The sequence below is a fragment of the Theropithecus gelada genome, chromosome 14 (genome assembly GCF_003255815.1).
Source record: "Theropithecus gelada isolate Dixy chromosome 14, Tgel_1.0, whole genome shotgun sequence".
Taxonomy (NCBI): Eukaryota; Metazoa; Chordata; class Mammalia; order Primates; family Cercopithecidae; genus Theropithecus; species Theropithecus gelada.
Genome location: NC_037682.1, coordinates 65,915,091 through 65,932,543, shown reverse-complemented (window position 1 = coordinate 65,932,543; position 17,453 = coordinate 65,915,091). Strand labels below are relative to the sequence as shown.

The 17,453-nt window shown below is 51.0% G+C and overlaps 1 protein-coding gene across 2 annotated transcripts; it reads left to right on the top strand.

Moving 5' to 3' along the window:
* The first annotated feature begins 5,584 nt into the window (after nucleotides 1-5,584).
* UCP2 (uncoupling protein 2) lies at nucleotides 5,585-14,490 on the top strand. Of its 2 annotated transcripts, XM_025356393.1 has the most exons (8): nucleotides 5,585-6,163; nucleotides 7,267-7,423; nucleotides 10,404-10,627; nucleotides 10,788-10,998; nucleotides 11,852-12,046; nucleotides 12,126-12,227; nucleotides 13,496-13,676; nucleotides 14,051-14,490. In XM_025356393.1, exons 3-8 carry the CDS (start codon nucleotides 10,502-10,504, stop codon nucleotides 14,163-14,165), a joined length of 930 nt encoding a protein of 309 aa, XP_025212178.1. In that variant the 5' UTR covers nucleotides 5,585-6,163; nucleotides 7,267-7,423; nucleotides 10,404-10,501; the 3' UTR covers nucleotides 14,166-14,490. The 2 variants fall into 2 exon arrangements, with proteins under 2 accessions (XP_025212178.1, XP_025212179.1); XM_025356394.1 differs by lacking the exons at nucleotides 5,585-6,163; nucleotides 7,267-7,423 and having other exon boundaries at nucleotides 9,227-10,627.
* The last annotated feature ends 2,963 nt before the right edge of the window (nucleotides 14,491-17,453 follow it).

The window sequence follows — 17,453 nt, the reverse complement described above, 5'->3', positions numbered from 1 at the left end:
GAAAAAGAAAGAGAAGAAAAAGAAAGAAAGAAAGAAAGAAAGAAAAGAAAGAAAGAAAGAAAGAAAGAAAGAAAGAAAGAAAGAAAGAAAGAAAGAAAGAAAGAAAGAAAGAGAGAGAGAGAAAGAAAGAAAGACGAACTAGGCAAAGTGTGGCTTACACCTCCAATCCCAGCACTTTGGGAGGCCGAGGTGGGTGGATCTACTGAGGCTAGGAGTTTGAGATCAACCTGGCCAACATGACAAAACCCCATCTCTACTAAAAATACAAAAAATTAGCCCGGTGTGGTGTGCGTGCCTGTAATCCTAGCTACTTGGAAGGCTGAGGCAGGAATCGCTTGAACCCCGGGGGGGGGCAGAGGCTGCAGTGAGCCGAGATCTTGCCACTGCACTCCAGGCTGGGTGACAGAGCACAACTCTATCTCAAAAAAATAAAGAAAGAAAGAAAAAGAAAACTAATATATCAAAATAATTTCTAGTTTGATTCATTCACTTATTCCTTCAATAATTATTGAGTTATCATATATTACTATTGCTTTTTAGTACATACCTTCTACAATTTTTCTTTTTTTTTTTTTTTAGACGGAGTCTTGCTCTGTCGCCCAGGCTGGAGTGCAGTGGCGCCATCTCGGCTCACTGCAAGCTCCACCTCCCGGGTTCACGCCATTCTCCTGCGTCAGCCTCCGGAGTAGTTGGGACTACAGGCGCCCGCCACCAGGCCCGGCTAATTCTTTTGTATTTTTAGTAGAGACGGGGTTTCACCGTGTTAGCCAGGATGGTCTTGATCTGGTGACCTCGTGATCTGCCAGCCTCGGCCTCCCAAAGTGCTGGGATTACAGGCATGAGCTACCGCGCCCGGCACCTTCTACAATTTTTTTTTTTTTTTTTTTTTGGTGAGATGGAGATTTACTCTTGTTGCTGGAGTGCAATGGCACGATCTCGGCTCACCACATCCTCTGCATCCCAGGTTCAAGCAATTCTCCTGCCTCAGCCTCCCGGGCAGCTGGGATTACAGGCATGTGCCACCACACCTGGCTAATTTTGTATTTTTAGTAGAGACGGGGTTTCACCATGTTGCCCAGGCTGATCTGGAATTCCTGACCTCAAGTGATCTGCCCCTCTCGGCCTCCCAAAGTGCTGGGATTACAGGCGTGAGCCACTGCACCCAGTCCTTCTCTAATTTTTCAACTGAAAAGTACTTCATTGATCAGGGCTCTTTAAACTCATCTTCATTTGCATTGTTTTACTAACTATAGTTATTATTCATGTATTAGCACTCTGAGCCTACTGTAATGGTGTATACCTTAATAAAGAACTGAATATTTGTAATGGCTGGCAGTGAATTTAGTTGTTCTTGAATTTAGAGCTTAAAATATGGGAGTAATTTGCTGCTTGATTTCCTTTGAGAAATAATAAGAAAAACAGAATTTAATAACAAACGGATTTTAGGGAAAGCACTGTAAAACCATATGATCAATTCTAGCTTCTTATATAAACATGGAAAAATTGCCAGCTGAAGACTTGTCATGCTCCAAGAAGTTGAGGAGAATTTGCATTTTTAGAACTGTGATCCAAATGAGAACTGCTGCTATGTTCATGCTTTATGAATTTAGCTTTATTTCATTCACACAATTCATGGAAAAACATGCATCTTTTAACTCAATGTTTTTCAATTCAACTTTTAAAATACAGGATGTGGGCCGGGCCCAGTGGCTCACACCTGTAATCTCATCACTTTGGGAGGCCGAGGCAGGTGGATCACAAGGTCAAGAGATAGAGACCATCCTGGCCAACATGGTGAAACCCCATCTCCACTAAAAATACAAAAATTAGCTGGGCATGTTGGTGCACACCTGTAGTCCCAGCTACTTGGGAGACTGAGGCAGGAGAATTCCTTGAAGGAGGTGGAGGTTGCAGTAAGCCAAGATCGCGCCACTGCACTCCAGCCTGGTGACAGAGCAGGACTTCGTCTCAAAAAGAAACAAACAAACAAACAAAAAACCAGGGTGTGTTACTTACCAAGGAAAATTCATGTACAATGGTTAATCACGTGACAAACATGTCAAGTAATTCTATCTGGCTTTGTGTCGCCATTTCCCCACCCCCCTTTTTTTAGAAACCAAAACCAAGAAGAAGAAGAAACATCAAAATGGACATGGAAATTAACAAATACATGATTCAATTTAATCTTCTAAGAGGTTTTTAAAAATTATTTTGAGATGGAGTCTCGCTCTGTCGCCAGGCTGGAGTGCAGCGGCACAATCTCAGCTCACTGCAACCTCCATGTCCCATATTCCAGTGATTCTCCTGCTTCAACCTCCCAAGTAGCTGGGACTACAGGCAAGTGCCACCACACCCAGCTAATTTTTGTATTTTTGGTAGAGATGGGGTTTCACCATGTTGGCCAGGATGGTCTCTATCTCTTGACCTTGTGATCCACCTGCTTCAGTCTCCCAAAGTGCTGGGATTACAGGTATTTTTTATTTATTTATTTATTTTGAGACAGGGTCACCCTGTCACTCAGGCTGGAGTATAGTGGCACAATCATGGCTCACTGAAGCCTCAACCTCCCAGGCTCAGGTGATCCTCCATGTCAGTCCCCCAAGTAGCTGAGACTACAGGCATGCACCACCATGCCCAGCTAATTTTTGTATTTTTTGTATAGACAGAGTTTTGCCATGTTGGCAGGCTGGTCTTCAACTCCTGGCCTCAAGTGATCCACCTGTCTCAACCTCCCAAACTGCTGGGATTACAGGTGTGAGCCACCATCCCCCATCTCATCTGCTAAGTGGGTTTAAAGAAATTCAGTTTCGGCCGGGCGCGGTGGCTCAAGCCTGTAATCCCAGCACTTTGGGAGGCCGAGATGGGCGGATCACGAGGTCAGGAGATCGAGACCATGCTGGCTAACATGGTGAAACCCCATCTCTACTAAAAAATACAAAAAATTAGCCGGGTGAGGTGGCGGGCGCCTGTAGTCCCAGCTACTCGGGAGGCTGAGGCAGGAGAATGGCGTAAACCCGGGAGGCGGAGCTTGCAGTGAGCTGAGATCGGGCCACTGCACTCCAGCCTGGGCGACAGAGGGAGGGAGATCCGTCTCAAAAAAAAAAACAAAAAGCAAACAAAGAAAAAAAAGAAATTCAGTTTCATGTCAATTTTAAAAATGCGTGGTCATCAAATTTGACTTCCTTTTAAAAATGCAATCAGATAATTGTATGCTTGTTTGATGAGGGGAGGAAAGTTAATATAGCCAATCTACTCAATATTCTTAGCAGAAATTATCAGAGACTAAGGAAATGTTTAAGTTTTTCTCATGTTGGTTTTAATTACCTGATGTTTTTCAGTTTTCTCTTTCATTCTTGTGTCTTTTTTTCATTTTCAATGTTTCAAATACAGTTTGTATTTAAAGATTTAAAAGTTCCAAAACTGTAAGCACAGTGAATTGTTTCCTGGGATGATGTTAAAATTATACAACAAAATATATGAAACTTGTCAATTTGGTTATTGGCACATACAAAATATTTACAAATAAACGTGTGTGTGTGTGTGTACACACAATTCAATGAAATAGATGTGAAACAAGTTTTCTTTTCTTTTTATTTTTGTTTTGTTTTTTGAGACAGAGTTTTGCTCTGTTGCCCAGGCTTGAGTGCAATGTCGCAATCTCAGCTCACTGCAACCTCTGCCACCTGGGTTCAAGTGATTCTCCTGCCCCAGCCTCCCAAGTAGCTGGGACTACAGGCGCACGCCACCACTCCCAGCTAATTTTTGTATTTTTAGTACAGACAGGGTTTCACCATCTTTGCCATGCTGGTCTCCGACTCCTGACCTCAGGTGATCTGCCCGCCTCAGCCTCCCAAAGTGCTGGGATTGCAGGCGTGAGCCACCTCACCCGGCTACAAGTTTTCAAAATATAGTTATCTGTACCCATACATTCTCTGGTTTGTCCACAGGACATCTTATGACTTGGGCAAGATGCTGAAAATCCATGGGTGCAGCATTTGTATGTCTATAGGATTGCTCAGATCTGACCCCACCCAAAAAGAATTTTAAGAGAATTTCTTGAGGCCAGGCACAGTGGCTCACACCTGTAATTCCAGTACTGTGAGAGTCCAGGTTCAGAGGACTGCTTGAGACCAGGAGTTCAAGAGTAGCCTGGACAACATAGGGAGACCTGTCACTACAACGAATAAATAAATTAGCCAGGCTTAGTGGCTCATCCCTGTGGTCCCAGCTAGGGAGGCAGAAGTAGGACTGCTTAGTCCCAGGAGGTCAAGACTGCAGTGAGTAGAGACCCAGTCACCTGCATTCCAGCCTGGGCAACAAAAAGAGACCCTGTCTCAAAAAATAAGTTAAATAAATAAATAATAAAAGTAGTTTAAACCCTAAACACATCTTTTTTTCCAAAGAGGACTTCTTAAAGACTTCATGCTGCATCTTGTTGATCTCCTCTTCCCTTTTTCAGAGTCCACGCTTTTAACAGTCTCTTTTGCCAAGGATAATAAGTATATAGTTTCTGGAATCCAGATCCTTCCCTGTTAGGACAGCTAAAGGGACAATTTTTGGTCTGCAGGCCTTTGCATCTGTTCTGCTGTCGGTCAGCAATCTCACGGCAAATTTGCCGAGCCTCTCCGGAATGCACAGCCAGACAGAGCTCAGCGCAAAAGCTACAGAACCTGGCAGAGGGAGACCCACAGTGCCACAAATAATCTTTCTTTTCTTTTCTTTCTTTTTCGATCTCTTTGTTTTATTTCTTTCTTGTCTCTCTTTCTTTCCTCTCTCTCTCTTTCCTCTCTCTCTCTCTCTTTCTTTCTTTTTTCCTACATGGCAAGATCTCCTCATGACAGAAATAATCTGCCTTGACTTCTGTTTCCACGCTGCTTCTGCCAGGACCATGCGCGCTCGGCGTGTTTTTCTTTCCGCTGTAATAATCCAGGCCCTTCCCAGCTCTGGTCCCCTCAGCTGTTCCCTGGCAGTCCCTTCTGCTGGTGAAAACACATATGGCGCCGACCTGACCAGGGTGTAAGTCAGGGCTCGCCACTGTGTGGTGACTATCAGGCAGATGACTGAACGTCTTTGGGACTCCGTTCCCTCACCGTAAAATGGAGGTTAATACCGGCCTTCTTCTACTCCCTAAATGCATGTGTTTGTCCTGGCCACCGGGCCCAATTGTTGGCTGTTCACGCGCCGGTTACCCCCACAGGACGAGTCAGCCAATTAAAGGCGAACCAGGCCCGGTCCTGGGATGAGACTCCTTTTCTCATCCCAGGGCTGGACAAGCAGCAGGCCTGGGCCCGGCTCTGCCTTGTCACATGCGGGGGGCCAGCCCATTTGCTCGCCTGTGTATAGGAGCGTGAGGTCACGCTGGGTGCTCCCGCCCCGCCGGGGCCTTTAGCGTCCCTGGTCCCTGAAGGCCAGGCCGCTCCACCGCCAGAGAAGGCGCGAACACCAGCCGAGCCCAACCGCAGTTGCCGGTTGCCGGACCACCTGTTGCTGCAGCTCTGATTGGTTCCTTCCCTCGACAACGCGGCGGCTGTAACCAATCGACAGCGAGGCCAGTCGCGAGACCCCGCCCCGCCCTGCAGTAGCCAGCCGCGCTCTCTCTGGCAGGAGGATGGGTAGTTTGCCCAGCGTTGGGGGCTGGGCCCATAAAAAAGAAAGTACACTTAGACCCGACCCCGCTGAACGCTGTTAGAAACCGTCCTGGCTGGGAGGCAAGAGGTGTGTGACTGGACAAGATTCCTTTCTGGCCGTCAGTCTTGCCATCCTCACAGAGGTTGGCGGCCCGAGAGAGTGTGAGGCAGAGGCGGGGAGTGGCAAGGGAGTGACCATCTGGGGGAACGAAAGAGTAAACGCGGTGATGGGACGCACAGAAATGGGAGTGGAGAAAGTCACGGAGGGAACCTTAGGCGGGGCGGTGCCCGCGGAAAGGCGGCGGCTCCAGAGTCTCCTCACCCAAGAAAGAGCTGGCACGCCCCGCCCCGCAGGCCCCGCCCCGGGCCCCGCCCCCGAGACTTGTGGCGCGCCGCCGCCCGCGCGGAGCCACACTGCAAAGCCCTGCTGTTCGCGCCTTGAGATCGACCGTCCGCGTGGGTCCTGCTCGCCCGACGCGCCCTCCTCCAGCAGATACACACAGCCGCACGCACTCTCGTGTTCTCCCTGAGGCTTGGTGAGCCTGGCCCCAGCCCTGCACCCTCTGCGCCCGCTACACCTGTTCTGCGTGCGCTGCCCGCTCTTCCATTTCCCTTCTCTCCCACCCAAGTTTGTACTCTTTTCTTTCTTTCGGTTTTATTTTTTGTTTTTGTTTGTTTGTTTGTTTGTTTGTTTGAGACAGGCTGTCGCTCTGTCTCCCAGGCTGGAGTGCAGTGGCGCGATCTCGGCTCACTGCAGCCTCCACCTCCCAGGTTCAAGCGATCCGCCTACCGAGTAGCTGGGATTACAGGCGCCCGCCTGGCTAATTTTTGTGTTTTGTAGAGACGGGGTTTCGCTTTGTTGCCCAGGCTGGTCTCGAACTCCTGAGTTCAAGCGATCCGCCCCCCTCGGCCTCACAAAGTCTTAGAATTTTAGGCGTGAGCCACCGCGCCCGGCCTGTACAAATCCTTTCTGTCCTTGGTTCTTTATTTCTCTTCTCTTACTCTTTTTCTTACTCCCTTTTGTTCTTTCCCTCTTCCGTTCGATTGGCTGTGGTTTGATCCTCCACCTTTTCAATCCCTCCTTTCCACCACGACGCCCAGCCCTGCCTTGGATGGGGACCGTCAGCGATGACCACGATGACCTCTCTCTCACCAGGCGGCTCCAGGCAGTGTTCCTGCACTGCCTTTCCCAGGGCTTGGGCTTTTTCTAGTGGGCTTTGAGCTGCTCAGTCTGGCCCCTGCAGGGCGGGCTCCCAGCCCATCCAACCTCCTCACAGCCCGGCCTGGGCCCTAGCCAATTCCCGGAGATTCTCTGTCCCATCGTGACCCCCTCATAACTCTCTCACTCACCAAAGTCTGATGACTGTGCTAGGGGGTGCTTATCTAGAGTACTGGGTGTTACAAAAGCAGAAGCCTGGACAAGAGCCAATTTGTGATATTAAGCAGGTGGGGTGGGGGTGGGGAGTGTACCTAGGTTCATTTTCTACCCTGCTTTTCCCCTTTCCAGTGTGTGCACTTAATCAGTCCCTGGGTGAGATGGGCCCTGTTCTCCATCCCCCTCCAAGGCATGGACTGGGTGGGCTTGTGTGTCTTGGGGCAGGTGGCCCTTTCTAAACTCTCCACCTTTCCTCACCCACAGGACACATAGTATGACCATTAGGTGTTTCGTCTCCCACCCATTTTCTATGGAAAACCAAGGGGATCAGGCCATGATAGCCACTGGCAGCTTTGAAGAACGGGACACCTTTAGAGAAGCTTGATCTTGGAGGCCTCACCGTGAGACCTTACAAAGCCAGGTAAGAGTCCAGTCCAAGGAAGAGATCTCTTGCTGTCTCCTAACCCTGTGGTCTAGGGACAGGAGTCAGCAGGGCATTAACAGAAATAACTACCATCCCCACCCCATGACAGTGAAGTGGCTCTTTCCAGTTCACAGAGCACTCTCACACCTCCCTGCTCTCATTCTGGCCCTTCAGCCGAATCAAGCCAAGGTTCTTGGTCCCCATTTTATAAAGGAGAGAACAGGCCCACATGGAACGGTGACTGGCCCCAGGTCATCCTGGGAGCCAGTAGAAGAGCTAGGACAGGAACCTATTGTTCTAACTTCATATTTTTGATGCTAGCTTTTGACTATCCCTGAAACCGAGATTGGTAATCAGCCTTGCGCAGCTCTGAAACTGGTTATTTGCTGGGCACTGTAAAATAGGATTAACTATTTCTAGGCCTGCATTTTAATTGCTGTCAGTAGGGCCCCCTTACCCACCCTCTGATGGGTTGCCTTGGCAAACCCGAGGCAGCGTTCAGAATGGCAGCTGAACCTCTGTGCACTTGTCTTTGGGCAGCAGCTGGGTCTTACTCTCTGGCCTTCACAACATCCTGCAACCCAGCTCAAGGTCAGGAATGTGATAGACTCATGTCATGATGTCTCTGATGCCCAGAGAAGGGATACCATTTGCCTGAGCCTTCTCAGGACTATTTAATCAGCCTGAGAGAACTTTCCTTGTGAAAGGCCCTGCCTGTGCCTGGGGCTGAGAAAACAGCAGGAAGGAACTGAGGAGCTGGGCAGCAGTGCAAAGCAAATACTACCAGCTTTGGTGCCTGTAGGTGTGGCTCTTACTCATCTCACATGGAAGTAAGGGCAGCCACCTTGCAGGGCTGCTCTGAGGATTGAGCTAATACAGTGCCCCGGGCATTGGGGTGGGGAAAGTTGTGGAGCACCTCCTGGGGGAAGGGGGTGTCAGAGCAGGGAACCTGGGGAGTCCAGGGGCACCTTCATCAACCCACTCTGTCATTTGAGCAGCAGTCTTCACTGAGCCTCATGGGCAAGCTGGAGGGAAACAGGAAAAAGGACAGGCCTTGTTCTGTAGGTCCCAGTGTAGTTGCTATTGTATCTTCATTTCCCTGGTTGCCCCAGCCACCTGGAGTGAGAAGCCCAAGAGGAAGCTGGGTGAGCTCTTTGTTTCCATGGGTCTCTGTATTCACAGCTGACTCCCTTCACCAGCCAGCTCTTTCATCTGAGCCCCAGCAACAAAGGCAGTCAGTCAGGCGGGGCTCAAAGCAGCTGCTCCAATGAAGTCAAAGAAATAAGCTCAGGGGAAGAAGCAGGTCACCCTCCCCAACTAGGGTGCTGGGCTCACTTCCTCCTGGGGCAGTGGAGGAGGGCGTGGTTCCAATTCAGAACAAAATGGGGCTTTTGGTTTCCCTTATCACTCTTCACAGCTCTGACCTGTACCCCCATCCTTGCCTGTCTTGTGTAAGTGTGGATCCCCCTAAGTTGGAGGAAAGGAAACTGGCCCAAACAAAAAGGAGAGCAATTTTCTTTGCATCACATGGTAGGCCGGGAGGAGTCTAATGCCCCAGAGTTTACTCTCAGCCCCCAAAATCACCTAGCTGAATGTTACCTTATCTAAGAAGTCTTTAGTTTTGTTGTTGTTGTTGTTGTTTGAGACAAGGTCTCACTCTCTCACCCAGACTGGAACACAGTGGCACAATCACAGCTCACTGCAGCCTTAGCCTCCTGGGCTCAAGTAATCCTCTCAAGTAGCTGGGACTATAAGCATGCACCATCATGTCCAGCTAATTTATTTTTATTTATATTTTTTAGACAGGGTCTCACTATGTTGCCCTGGCTGGTCTTGAACTCCTGGGTTCAAGCAGCCCTCCCACTTCGGCCTCCCAAAGTGCTAGTTTGTTTCTGGTTTTTGGTTTTTGGTTTTTTTTGAAACAGTCTTGCTCTGTCGCCTAGGCTGGAGTGCAGTGGCACAATCTCAGCTCACTGCAGCCTCCACCTCCTGGGTTCAAGCGATTCTCCTGCCTCAGCCTCCTAAGTAGCTGGGAATACAGGTGCGTGCCACCACACCCAGCTAATTTTTGTATTTTTAGTGTAGATGGGGTTTTGCCATGTTGGCCAAGCTGGTCTCAAACTCCTGACCTCAGGTGATCTGCCCGCCTCGGCCTCCCAAAGTGTTGGAATTACAGGCATGAGCCACTGCACCCGGCCCAGGAAGTCTTTTCTGATCACTCACTCTTCCTTCTCCCCTGATGGCATTGGTTGTTCCCTCCTTTGCATTTTGAGAGTATGTCCTGTAAGCCTCAAATGCAGCTTGAATCATCTGCCCACCCACCCCCTGTGCCCAACAGTAAGCCTCCTCTAGGGTAGATACTATCTCCTGCATCTCAGTGAACTACTGCCCAGCAAAGTCACAAAACAGTGACTCTGGAGATCCTAAGCTATGTGGGAGCTGGAGGAAAGAATTAGACTGACGGTCTGGGAAGGGACTGAATTCGTCATCTTGTACCTTCCTTTTCTTCTTAAGTTCCAGACCCGTGGAAACCATTCCTGCCTAGACATCCAGAAGATAAGCGTGTGGGTCTGTGCCTGTCGGGTCTTAGTCTGGGTGAAACTTTCTCCACTTCTGTCAGCTCTCCAGATGAATCACAGAAGCAGGAACATGGGCATCATCAGTGAAACCTCTGCATCCAGCAGACAGAGGGCTGGTCCAGTGGCTGTTTATGAGGCAGCGCTAGGAGAGCTCTGATCCAGACTCTCCCTGTATTGAAAGGGAGGGAGCCCTTCATGACGTATTGACTGCTTGAGCAGGAATTGCTTCACCAGTGCCTAATTGAGTGCCTCTCGAGTTCACATCTATTTTCCCTCATGAGGCCACTTGGAGTCTTGCTGAGGGACTTGGTGCTATTAGGGAAGCTGGGGTTGGGGATGGTGAGCAGGGAGGGCCTGGGGACATCGTGGCTAATGGGGCTTTTCTCCTCTTGGCTTAGATTCCGGCAGAGTTCCTCTATCTCGTCTTGTTACTGACTAAAGGTGCCCCGTCTCCAGTTTTTCTCCGTCTCCTGGGAGGTAGCAGGAAATCAGCATCATGGTTGGGTTCAAGGCCACAGATATCCCCCCTACTGCCACTGTGAAGTTTCTCGGGGCTGGCACAGCTGCCTGCATCGCAGATCTCATCACCTTTCCTCTGGATACTGCCAAAGTCCGGTTACAGGTGAGGGGATGAAGCCTGGGGATCTTGATGGTGTCTACTCTGTTCCCTCCCCAAGGACACAGACCCCTCAAGGGCCAGTGGGTATTTGGAGCATCAAGATGACTGGAGGTGGGAAGGGCAACATGCCTATCCCTGTAGCTACCCCGTTTTGGCCTTGCAGATCCAAGGAGAAAGTCAGGGGCCAGTGCGCGCTACAGCCGGTGCCCAGTACCGCGGTGTGTTGGGCACCATTCTGACCATGGTGCGTACCGAGGGCCCCCGAAGCCTCTACAATGGACTGGTTGCCGGCCTGCAGCGTCAAATGAGCTTTGCCTCTGTCCGCATCGGCCTGTATGACTCTGTCAAACAGTTCTACACCAAGGGCTCTGAGCGTGAGTATGGAGCTAGGCTGGAGGCCCCTTGGCCCTTTTTCCTCAGTGATGATAGATCTTAGTTCATTCAGCCATATAGGTGTTTTTAGGCCCCATGATCCCTAGGAAGATCAGAGGAACAGAGAACTGGAAGGGCCTGGTCCTCCGCATAGTTCCCGAGCACCTGGGCTACACCAGGCTCTGAGCAGGGCATCATCCCATGACAGTCCTCACCACCACCTTGGGAGTAGGCAGTATCATCCCAGTGTTATAGAAGAAGAGACTGAGGTGGGAAGGCAGTGGGTAGAGGGGGACTTTGGCCAAGGGCACACAGTAGAGAGCCAGGACACTCGCCTTCAAGGCCAGCGTTCTTCCCTTTCACCTCCTTACTATGCTCTGCCAACCCTCCATTTTACATATGAAGAAACAGAGCCCCAAACAAAAGTTTTCTTTCCCAAGATCACATGGCAGGAAGAAGTAAAGCTGACCTGAGATCCCAAGTCTTAGGAGTCCCGGTCCTCAGAAAGCCACTTCTCTCTGAGCCTTGGTTTTACATTTGTCAGATGGAAATGATTGTGATTTCTCAGGGCTGTTGAGCAGGTAAATGAAAATGTTTTATGAAAGAAAGCACCAGGTTTCATTTTGGTCTTACCCCTTGCTGTGTCCCTATCAAGGACACAAGGAGTAGACATTCATAGGGATATTTTGTTTGATGTGAGGAGTTCTTAGAGCAAGAGCTTGTAGAAGGCCAAAAGCTTCTGGATTCTATTCCCCAAAGCAGGAGATGACAGTGACAGGGTGGTTTTGGTGAGGAGAGATGAGGTGGAAAACCAGTGCAAGCCCGCTGGCCACTGACCCCATGACTCGCCCACAGATGCCAGCATTGGGAGCCGCCTCCTAGCAGGCAGCACCACAGGTGCCCTGGCTGTGGCTGTGGCCCAGCCCACGGATGTGGTAAAGGTCCGGTTCCAAGCTCAGGCCCGGGCTGGAGGTGGTCGGAAATACCAAAGCACCGTCGATGCCTACAAGACCATTGCCCGAGAGGAAGGGTTTGGGGGCCTCTGGAAAGGTGTGTACAGTTGTTTTCTTTTCCCCTTTTCCTCCTCCCCGATTCTCTGGTCTCACCCAGGATCTCCCTCTTCCTACAGGGACCTCTCCCAATGTTGCTCGTAATGCCATTGTCAACTGTGCTGAGCTGGTGACCTATGACCTCATCAAGGATGCCCTTCTGAAAGCCAACCTCATGACAGGTGAGTCACAAGGTTGATGGTGCTGGGTCTCACCCTTCCCCCGTGCCGGGAGCAGGTGCAGGGGTCTAGTTGACACCAGAAGCCTACATCTTTTCATCCTATTTGCCCTTTGCAGGGAGAGTAAGATATATCTCTTACTTGCCATATTGAAGCCAACTAGGATGAAGCTCCCACTTTGCATATTGAGGAACTGAGGCTAGATTGGCACAACGACTCTTTCAGGTCCTCAGAAGAGGTCTCAGCTGGAGTCCCTGTCTCTTGTTTTTGTTTTTTGTTTTGTTTTTTGTCTTTTTTTTTTTTTTTTTTTTTTTGAGGCGGAGTCTCGCTCTGTCGCCCAGGCTGGAGTGCAGTGGCCAGATCTCAGCTCACTGCAAGCTCCGCCTCCTGGGTTTACGCCATTCTCCTGCCTCAGCCTCCCGAGTAGCTGGGACTACAGGCGCCCGCCACCTCACCCGGCTAGTTTTTTGTATTTTTAGTAGAGACGGGGTTTCACCGTGTTAGCCAGGATGGTCTTGATCTCCTGACCTCGTGATCCGCCCGTCTCGGCCTCCCAAAGTGCTGGGATTACAGGCTTGAGCCACCGCGCCCGGCAGTTTTTTGTCTTTTTGAGACAGAGTCTCACCATGTAATCTCGGCTCATTGCAACCTTCTCCTCCCGGGTTCAAGCAATTCTTAAGCCTCAGCCTCCTGAGTAGCTGGGATTACAGATGTGCGCCAGCACACTGGCTAATTTTTGTATTTTTAGTAGAGACAGAGTTTCACCATGTTAGCCAGGCTGGTCTCGAACTCCTGGCCTCAAGTGATCCACCCGCCTTGGCCTCCCAAAGTGCTGGGATTACAGGTGTGAGCCACCGCGCCCCACCCTCTTATTTGTTTTTTGAGACAGGGTCTTGCTGTGTTGCCCAGGCTGGAGTGCAGTGGGGTGATTAATGGCTCCTTGCAGCCTCGATCTCCCTGACTCAAGCAATCCTCCCACCTCAGCCTCCTGAGTAGCTGGGACTATAGGCACGCACCACTATGTCTGGCTAATTTTTGTATTTTGTAGAGACAGGGATTTGCCATGTTGCCCAGTCTGGTCTTGAACTCCTGGGCTCAAGTGATCCACCCACCTCAGCCTCCAAAAGTCCTGGATTACAGGCATGAGCCATTGTGCCCACCCTCTCTGTCTCTTTAAAATCGTGAAAACTCTTAGCTACTTAAGTAATTCTCCTTCCTTCTGGTATGATGAGTGAAGAATCTTGACTGCCTTGCCTGCTTCTTCTTGGCAGATGACCTCCCTTGCCACTTCACTTCCGCCTTTGGGGCAGGCTTCTGCACCACTGTCATCGCCTCCCCTGTAGACGTGGTCAAGACGAGATACATGAACTCTGCCCTGGGCCAGTACAGCAGCGCAGGCCACTGTGCCCTCACCATGCTCCAGAAGGAGGGACCCCGAGCCTTCTACAAAGGGTGAGCCTCTGATCCTCCCCACCCGGTTCAGGCCTCTTGGCTATGCATGTCTATCATGGGTGGGAGAGGAGCACCCGGAAGTGAGTATCAGCCCAGTGGGTTGATAGCCCAGGCTATTTCTGATCCCACTCCTGGCATTTCGCCAGCTTTCACTTATCCCTTTAATTCCTTCCTCCCAGAATCGCTACCATCACAATTTTGTATTTGTTAAACGGAGACTCAAAGGGAATTCATACCAGGCAGCTGTGAGCTCAGTTCACTGAGTCCTCCCAGCGTCCTCTGGGACAGAGCCACTGGGTTGGATTGAATACCAGGCCCAGTGAGGAAAGTGGGAGGTGGAGGTACCCCCATGACCTGTGTTTTTTCTCCCCTAGGTTCATGCCCTCCTTTCTCCGCTTGGGTTCCTGGAACGTGGTGATGTTCGTCACCTATGAGCAGCTGAAACGGGCCCTCATGGCCGCCTGCACTTCCCGAGAGGCTCCCTTCTGAGCCTTTCCTGCTGCTGACCTGATCACCTCTGGCTTTGGCTCTAGCCGGGCCATGCTTTCCTTTTCTTCCTTCTTTCCCTTCCCTCCTTCCCTCTTTCCCCGCCTCTCTCTTCCGCGCCTTTACCCACCACCTTCCCTCTCTCCACATTGTCATCTCCTCATTGTCTCTCAGTGCTGGTGGAGTTGACATTTGACAGTGTGGGAGGCCTGGTACCAGCCAGGATCCCAAGCCTCCCGTCCCTTGGAACATTCAGCCAGAATCTTCGTCCTGCCCCCCGCAGCCCACCCTAGCCCACTTGTCACCCATAAAGCAAGCTCAACCTTGGTGTCTCCTCCTTCTCTTGTAGCTGTTACCAGAGGTCTTGGTCCAATGGCCTTTTTGGTACCTGGTGGGCAGGGGAGGAACCACCTGACTTTGAAAATGGGTGTGATCCACCTTCCACCTCCAGCATCCAATCTGCAGCCCGTGGAGGTCATCTAGTCCATTTCTTTTCAGACCTAGGCCCTGCACTAACATGGGGAGAGCAGGAGCCACCTGAGAGACAGCAGTGGCCTTGCTCTCGCCTCCCCTTCTTTTGCCAGGCCACTTGAGCTCTTACTCAGAATCTGGTACCCTAGTGCCTGCCATCCCAACCCCCCACCCCAGCCACAGGCCTGTTTATCTGCACAACAAGAGTGCTCCTGTCTGCCCTGCATCTCCTGCAGTTCCAGAGGAACATGAGACTCTTAGATGCTGTCAACTTTATTTTATTCCATTTTACAAACGGAAGGAAGACCCACCTCTCCCAAAGTCCCAGACCTTGTGAGAACAAGTCAGCCTCCTTCCACCCTCCACAGCCATACCCACAGAGGAAGTGTTACTGAACTGGGTGGAGCAGGCCCTGACTCCACAGAGGGTGGGTGGAGGCTGCAGGGTAAATATCCGGTTTCTGCCTGAGGATACTTTCCATTTGTGTTTTTTGTTGTTTTGAGACAGAGTCTCACTTGCTGTCACCCAGGCTGGAGTGCAGTAGTGCAATCTCGGCTCACTGCAGCCTCTCCCAGGTTCAGGCAATTCTCCTGCCTCAGCCTCCCAAGTAGCTGGGATTACAGGCATACACCATCACACTTGGCTAATTTTTGTGTTTTTAGTAGAGACGGGGTTTTGCCATGTTGGCCAGGCTGGTCTCGAACTCCTGACCTCAAGCAATCCACCTACCTCAGCCTCCCAAAGTGCTGGGATTACAGGCGTGAGCCACCACACCTGGCCAGGATACTTTCCATTTGGAGTCTCACCACAGCCCCTCTCCACCTGCCCCCGCCCCAGCTAGGGATCCAAGGAGTCCATAGGAAACCAGGGCTTTGGCTACACAGGGGTCTCCGCTTCTCTGTCCCTGTTCTTATCACCTGCCCTCAGAGGCAGGTGGGCAGGGCTACTACAATTTCAAGGAGTGGAGACTGTGAGGTCCCAGAGTCCCAAGGCATCTTCTGTAGGGCTGGGCCCTTAGTAATATGTCACTCAGACCCAGTTCGTAGGTGTCTGAAGAAGCTGAGGCCTGACACAGGCGATGCAGGCAAGAACACCCAGAAAGTCCACTACTGAACTGGGACCAGGACCCAGTCCTCCTTCCCCTTCTGGACTCCCCAAGACCAATGCTGGGGTCCTTGGGGAAGCCTGTTTGGCAGCTGTGGAGCCAGGCCCTGAGAACACAACCACCCTCCCTCTTCCCTCAGCCTCAAGCAGCTGACGCCACTGCTCCTTCCCCTCATTAGCCCAGTGGTCAGAGCTGGAGGTTAGACCCTTCAGTGCTTGGGTTGAGGGCCAGGGCGTTAGACTGGTTCTTGGAGGCCGGGCGCGGTGGCTCAAGCCTGTAATCCCAGCACTTTGGGAGGCCGAGGCGGGTGGATCACGAGGTCAGGAGATCGAGACCATCCTGGCTAACATGGTGAAACCCCGTCTCTACTAAAAATACAAAAAACTAGCCGGGCGTGGTGGCGGGCGCCTGTAGTCCCAGCTACTCGGAGGCTGAGGCGGGAGAATGGCGTGAACCCGGGAGGCGGAGCTTGCAGTGAGCCGAGATCGCGCCACTGCACTCCAGCCTGGGCGACACAGTGAGACTCCGTCTCAAAAAAAAAAAAAAAAAAAAGACTGGTTCTTGGAGAAGGAACGAGGGTCCAGGATTCTTCAGCTTCCTTCTTAGTTTTTGACAAATTGATCTGAGGCCCCATAGTCCTCGGGAGGGACAGGGTTGAGTGCCGTAAGGCGGCAAACCAGGTTAAGAGTTGACAGGCAGCCCAGGCAGGCTGCAGGGGGTGGCATGTACGGAGGACCTGGCCAGTGCTTTATGTACCTTCTCACACTAATCCTTTGAGGCAGGCTGTTAGCTCTGCTCTGGACGGGAGGAAGGAGAGGCAGTTTAGTAGGTGTGTGTCAAAGCTAAACAGGCCAGGTGGGCATGAGCAAGTCAGCTGGTTCATTCAGCAGCCTTAATAGACATGAGGCTACCCACCGTCATTATGGTTCTGGGTGTGGCCTTGGGACAATGAGCTGGGAACAGTGGTAGGAACCACTGGAAAACATACCAGTGGGTCTCATTCATTCTGATCAGAGGTAGATCAATTCTCTTTGGTCCCCAACCCTTTAATGCCTATTAAGTGGGCATATGATAAGCCCTGCTTTGCCTAATTCAAGGTAGCGCCGAAGATCACCGAGGTAATAGGAATCTCCTAAGGGACTTTCAGGCCTGAGACCCAGGCTTCCTTCAGAGCCTCATGATAAGGAGTAGGCTTTCCTGCTGCCCTACAGGAGACCTAGAGTTCAATAATTTCACAGCCCTGGCTCTACTTTCACAGCCCCTCTCAATTCAGGGCTTGCTCTCAGAACAGGGCAGCTCTCACCACCCCACGCCACCTGAGTCCTGCCCCTGAGTATTTCATGCCTCACCATCTGGTTTCCATGAAAGGCCTGCAAGGTAGGGGCTACAAGCTTTAAGAGAGATGAAGTGACTTGCCCAGAGGCACACAGCTGGCTAGTAACACACCTGGGATCCAGAACAGGTGTATCTGACTCCAAAGCCCACGTGCTTTTAACTACTGTGCTGAAATGCTTCCTGGAGCCTTGGTCCTGGAGTCTTCATCGCAAGGTCTTTGGGCAGCTGACTTTACGGTGAATGTTTTGTTTTTGTTTTTGTTTTTGTTTGAGATAGAGTCTCGCTCTGTTGCCAGGCTGGAGTAGAGTGGCACGATCTCGGCTCACTGCAACCTCTGCCTCCTGAGTTCAGGTGATTCTCCTGCCTCAGCTTGCCAAGTA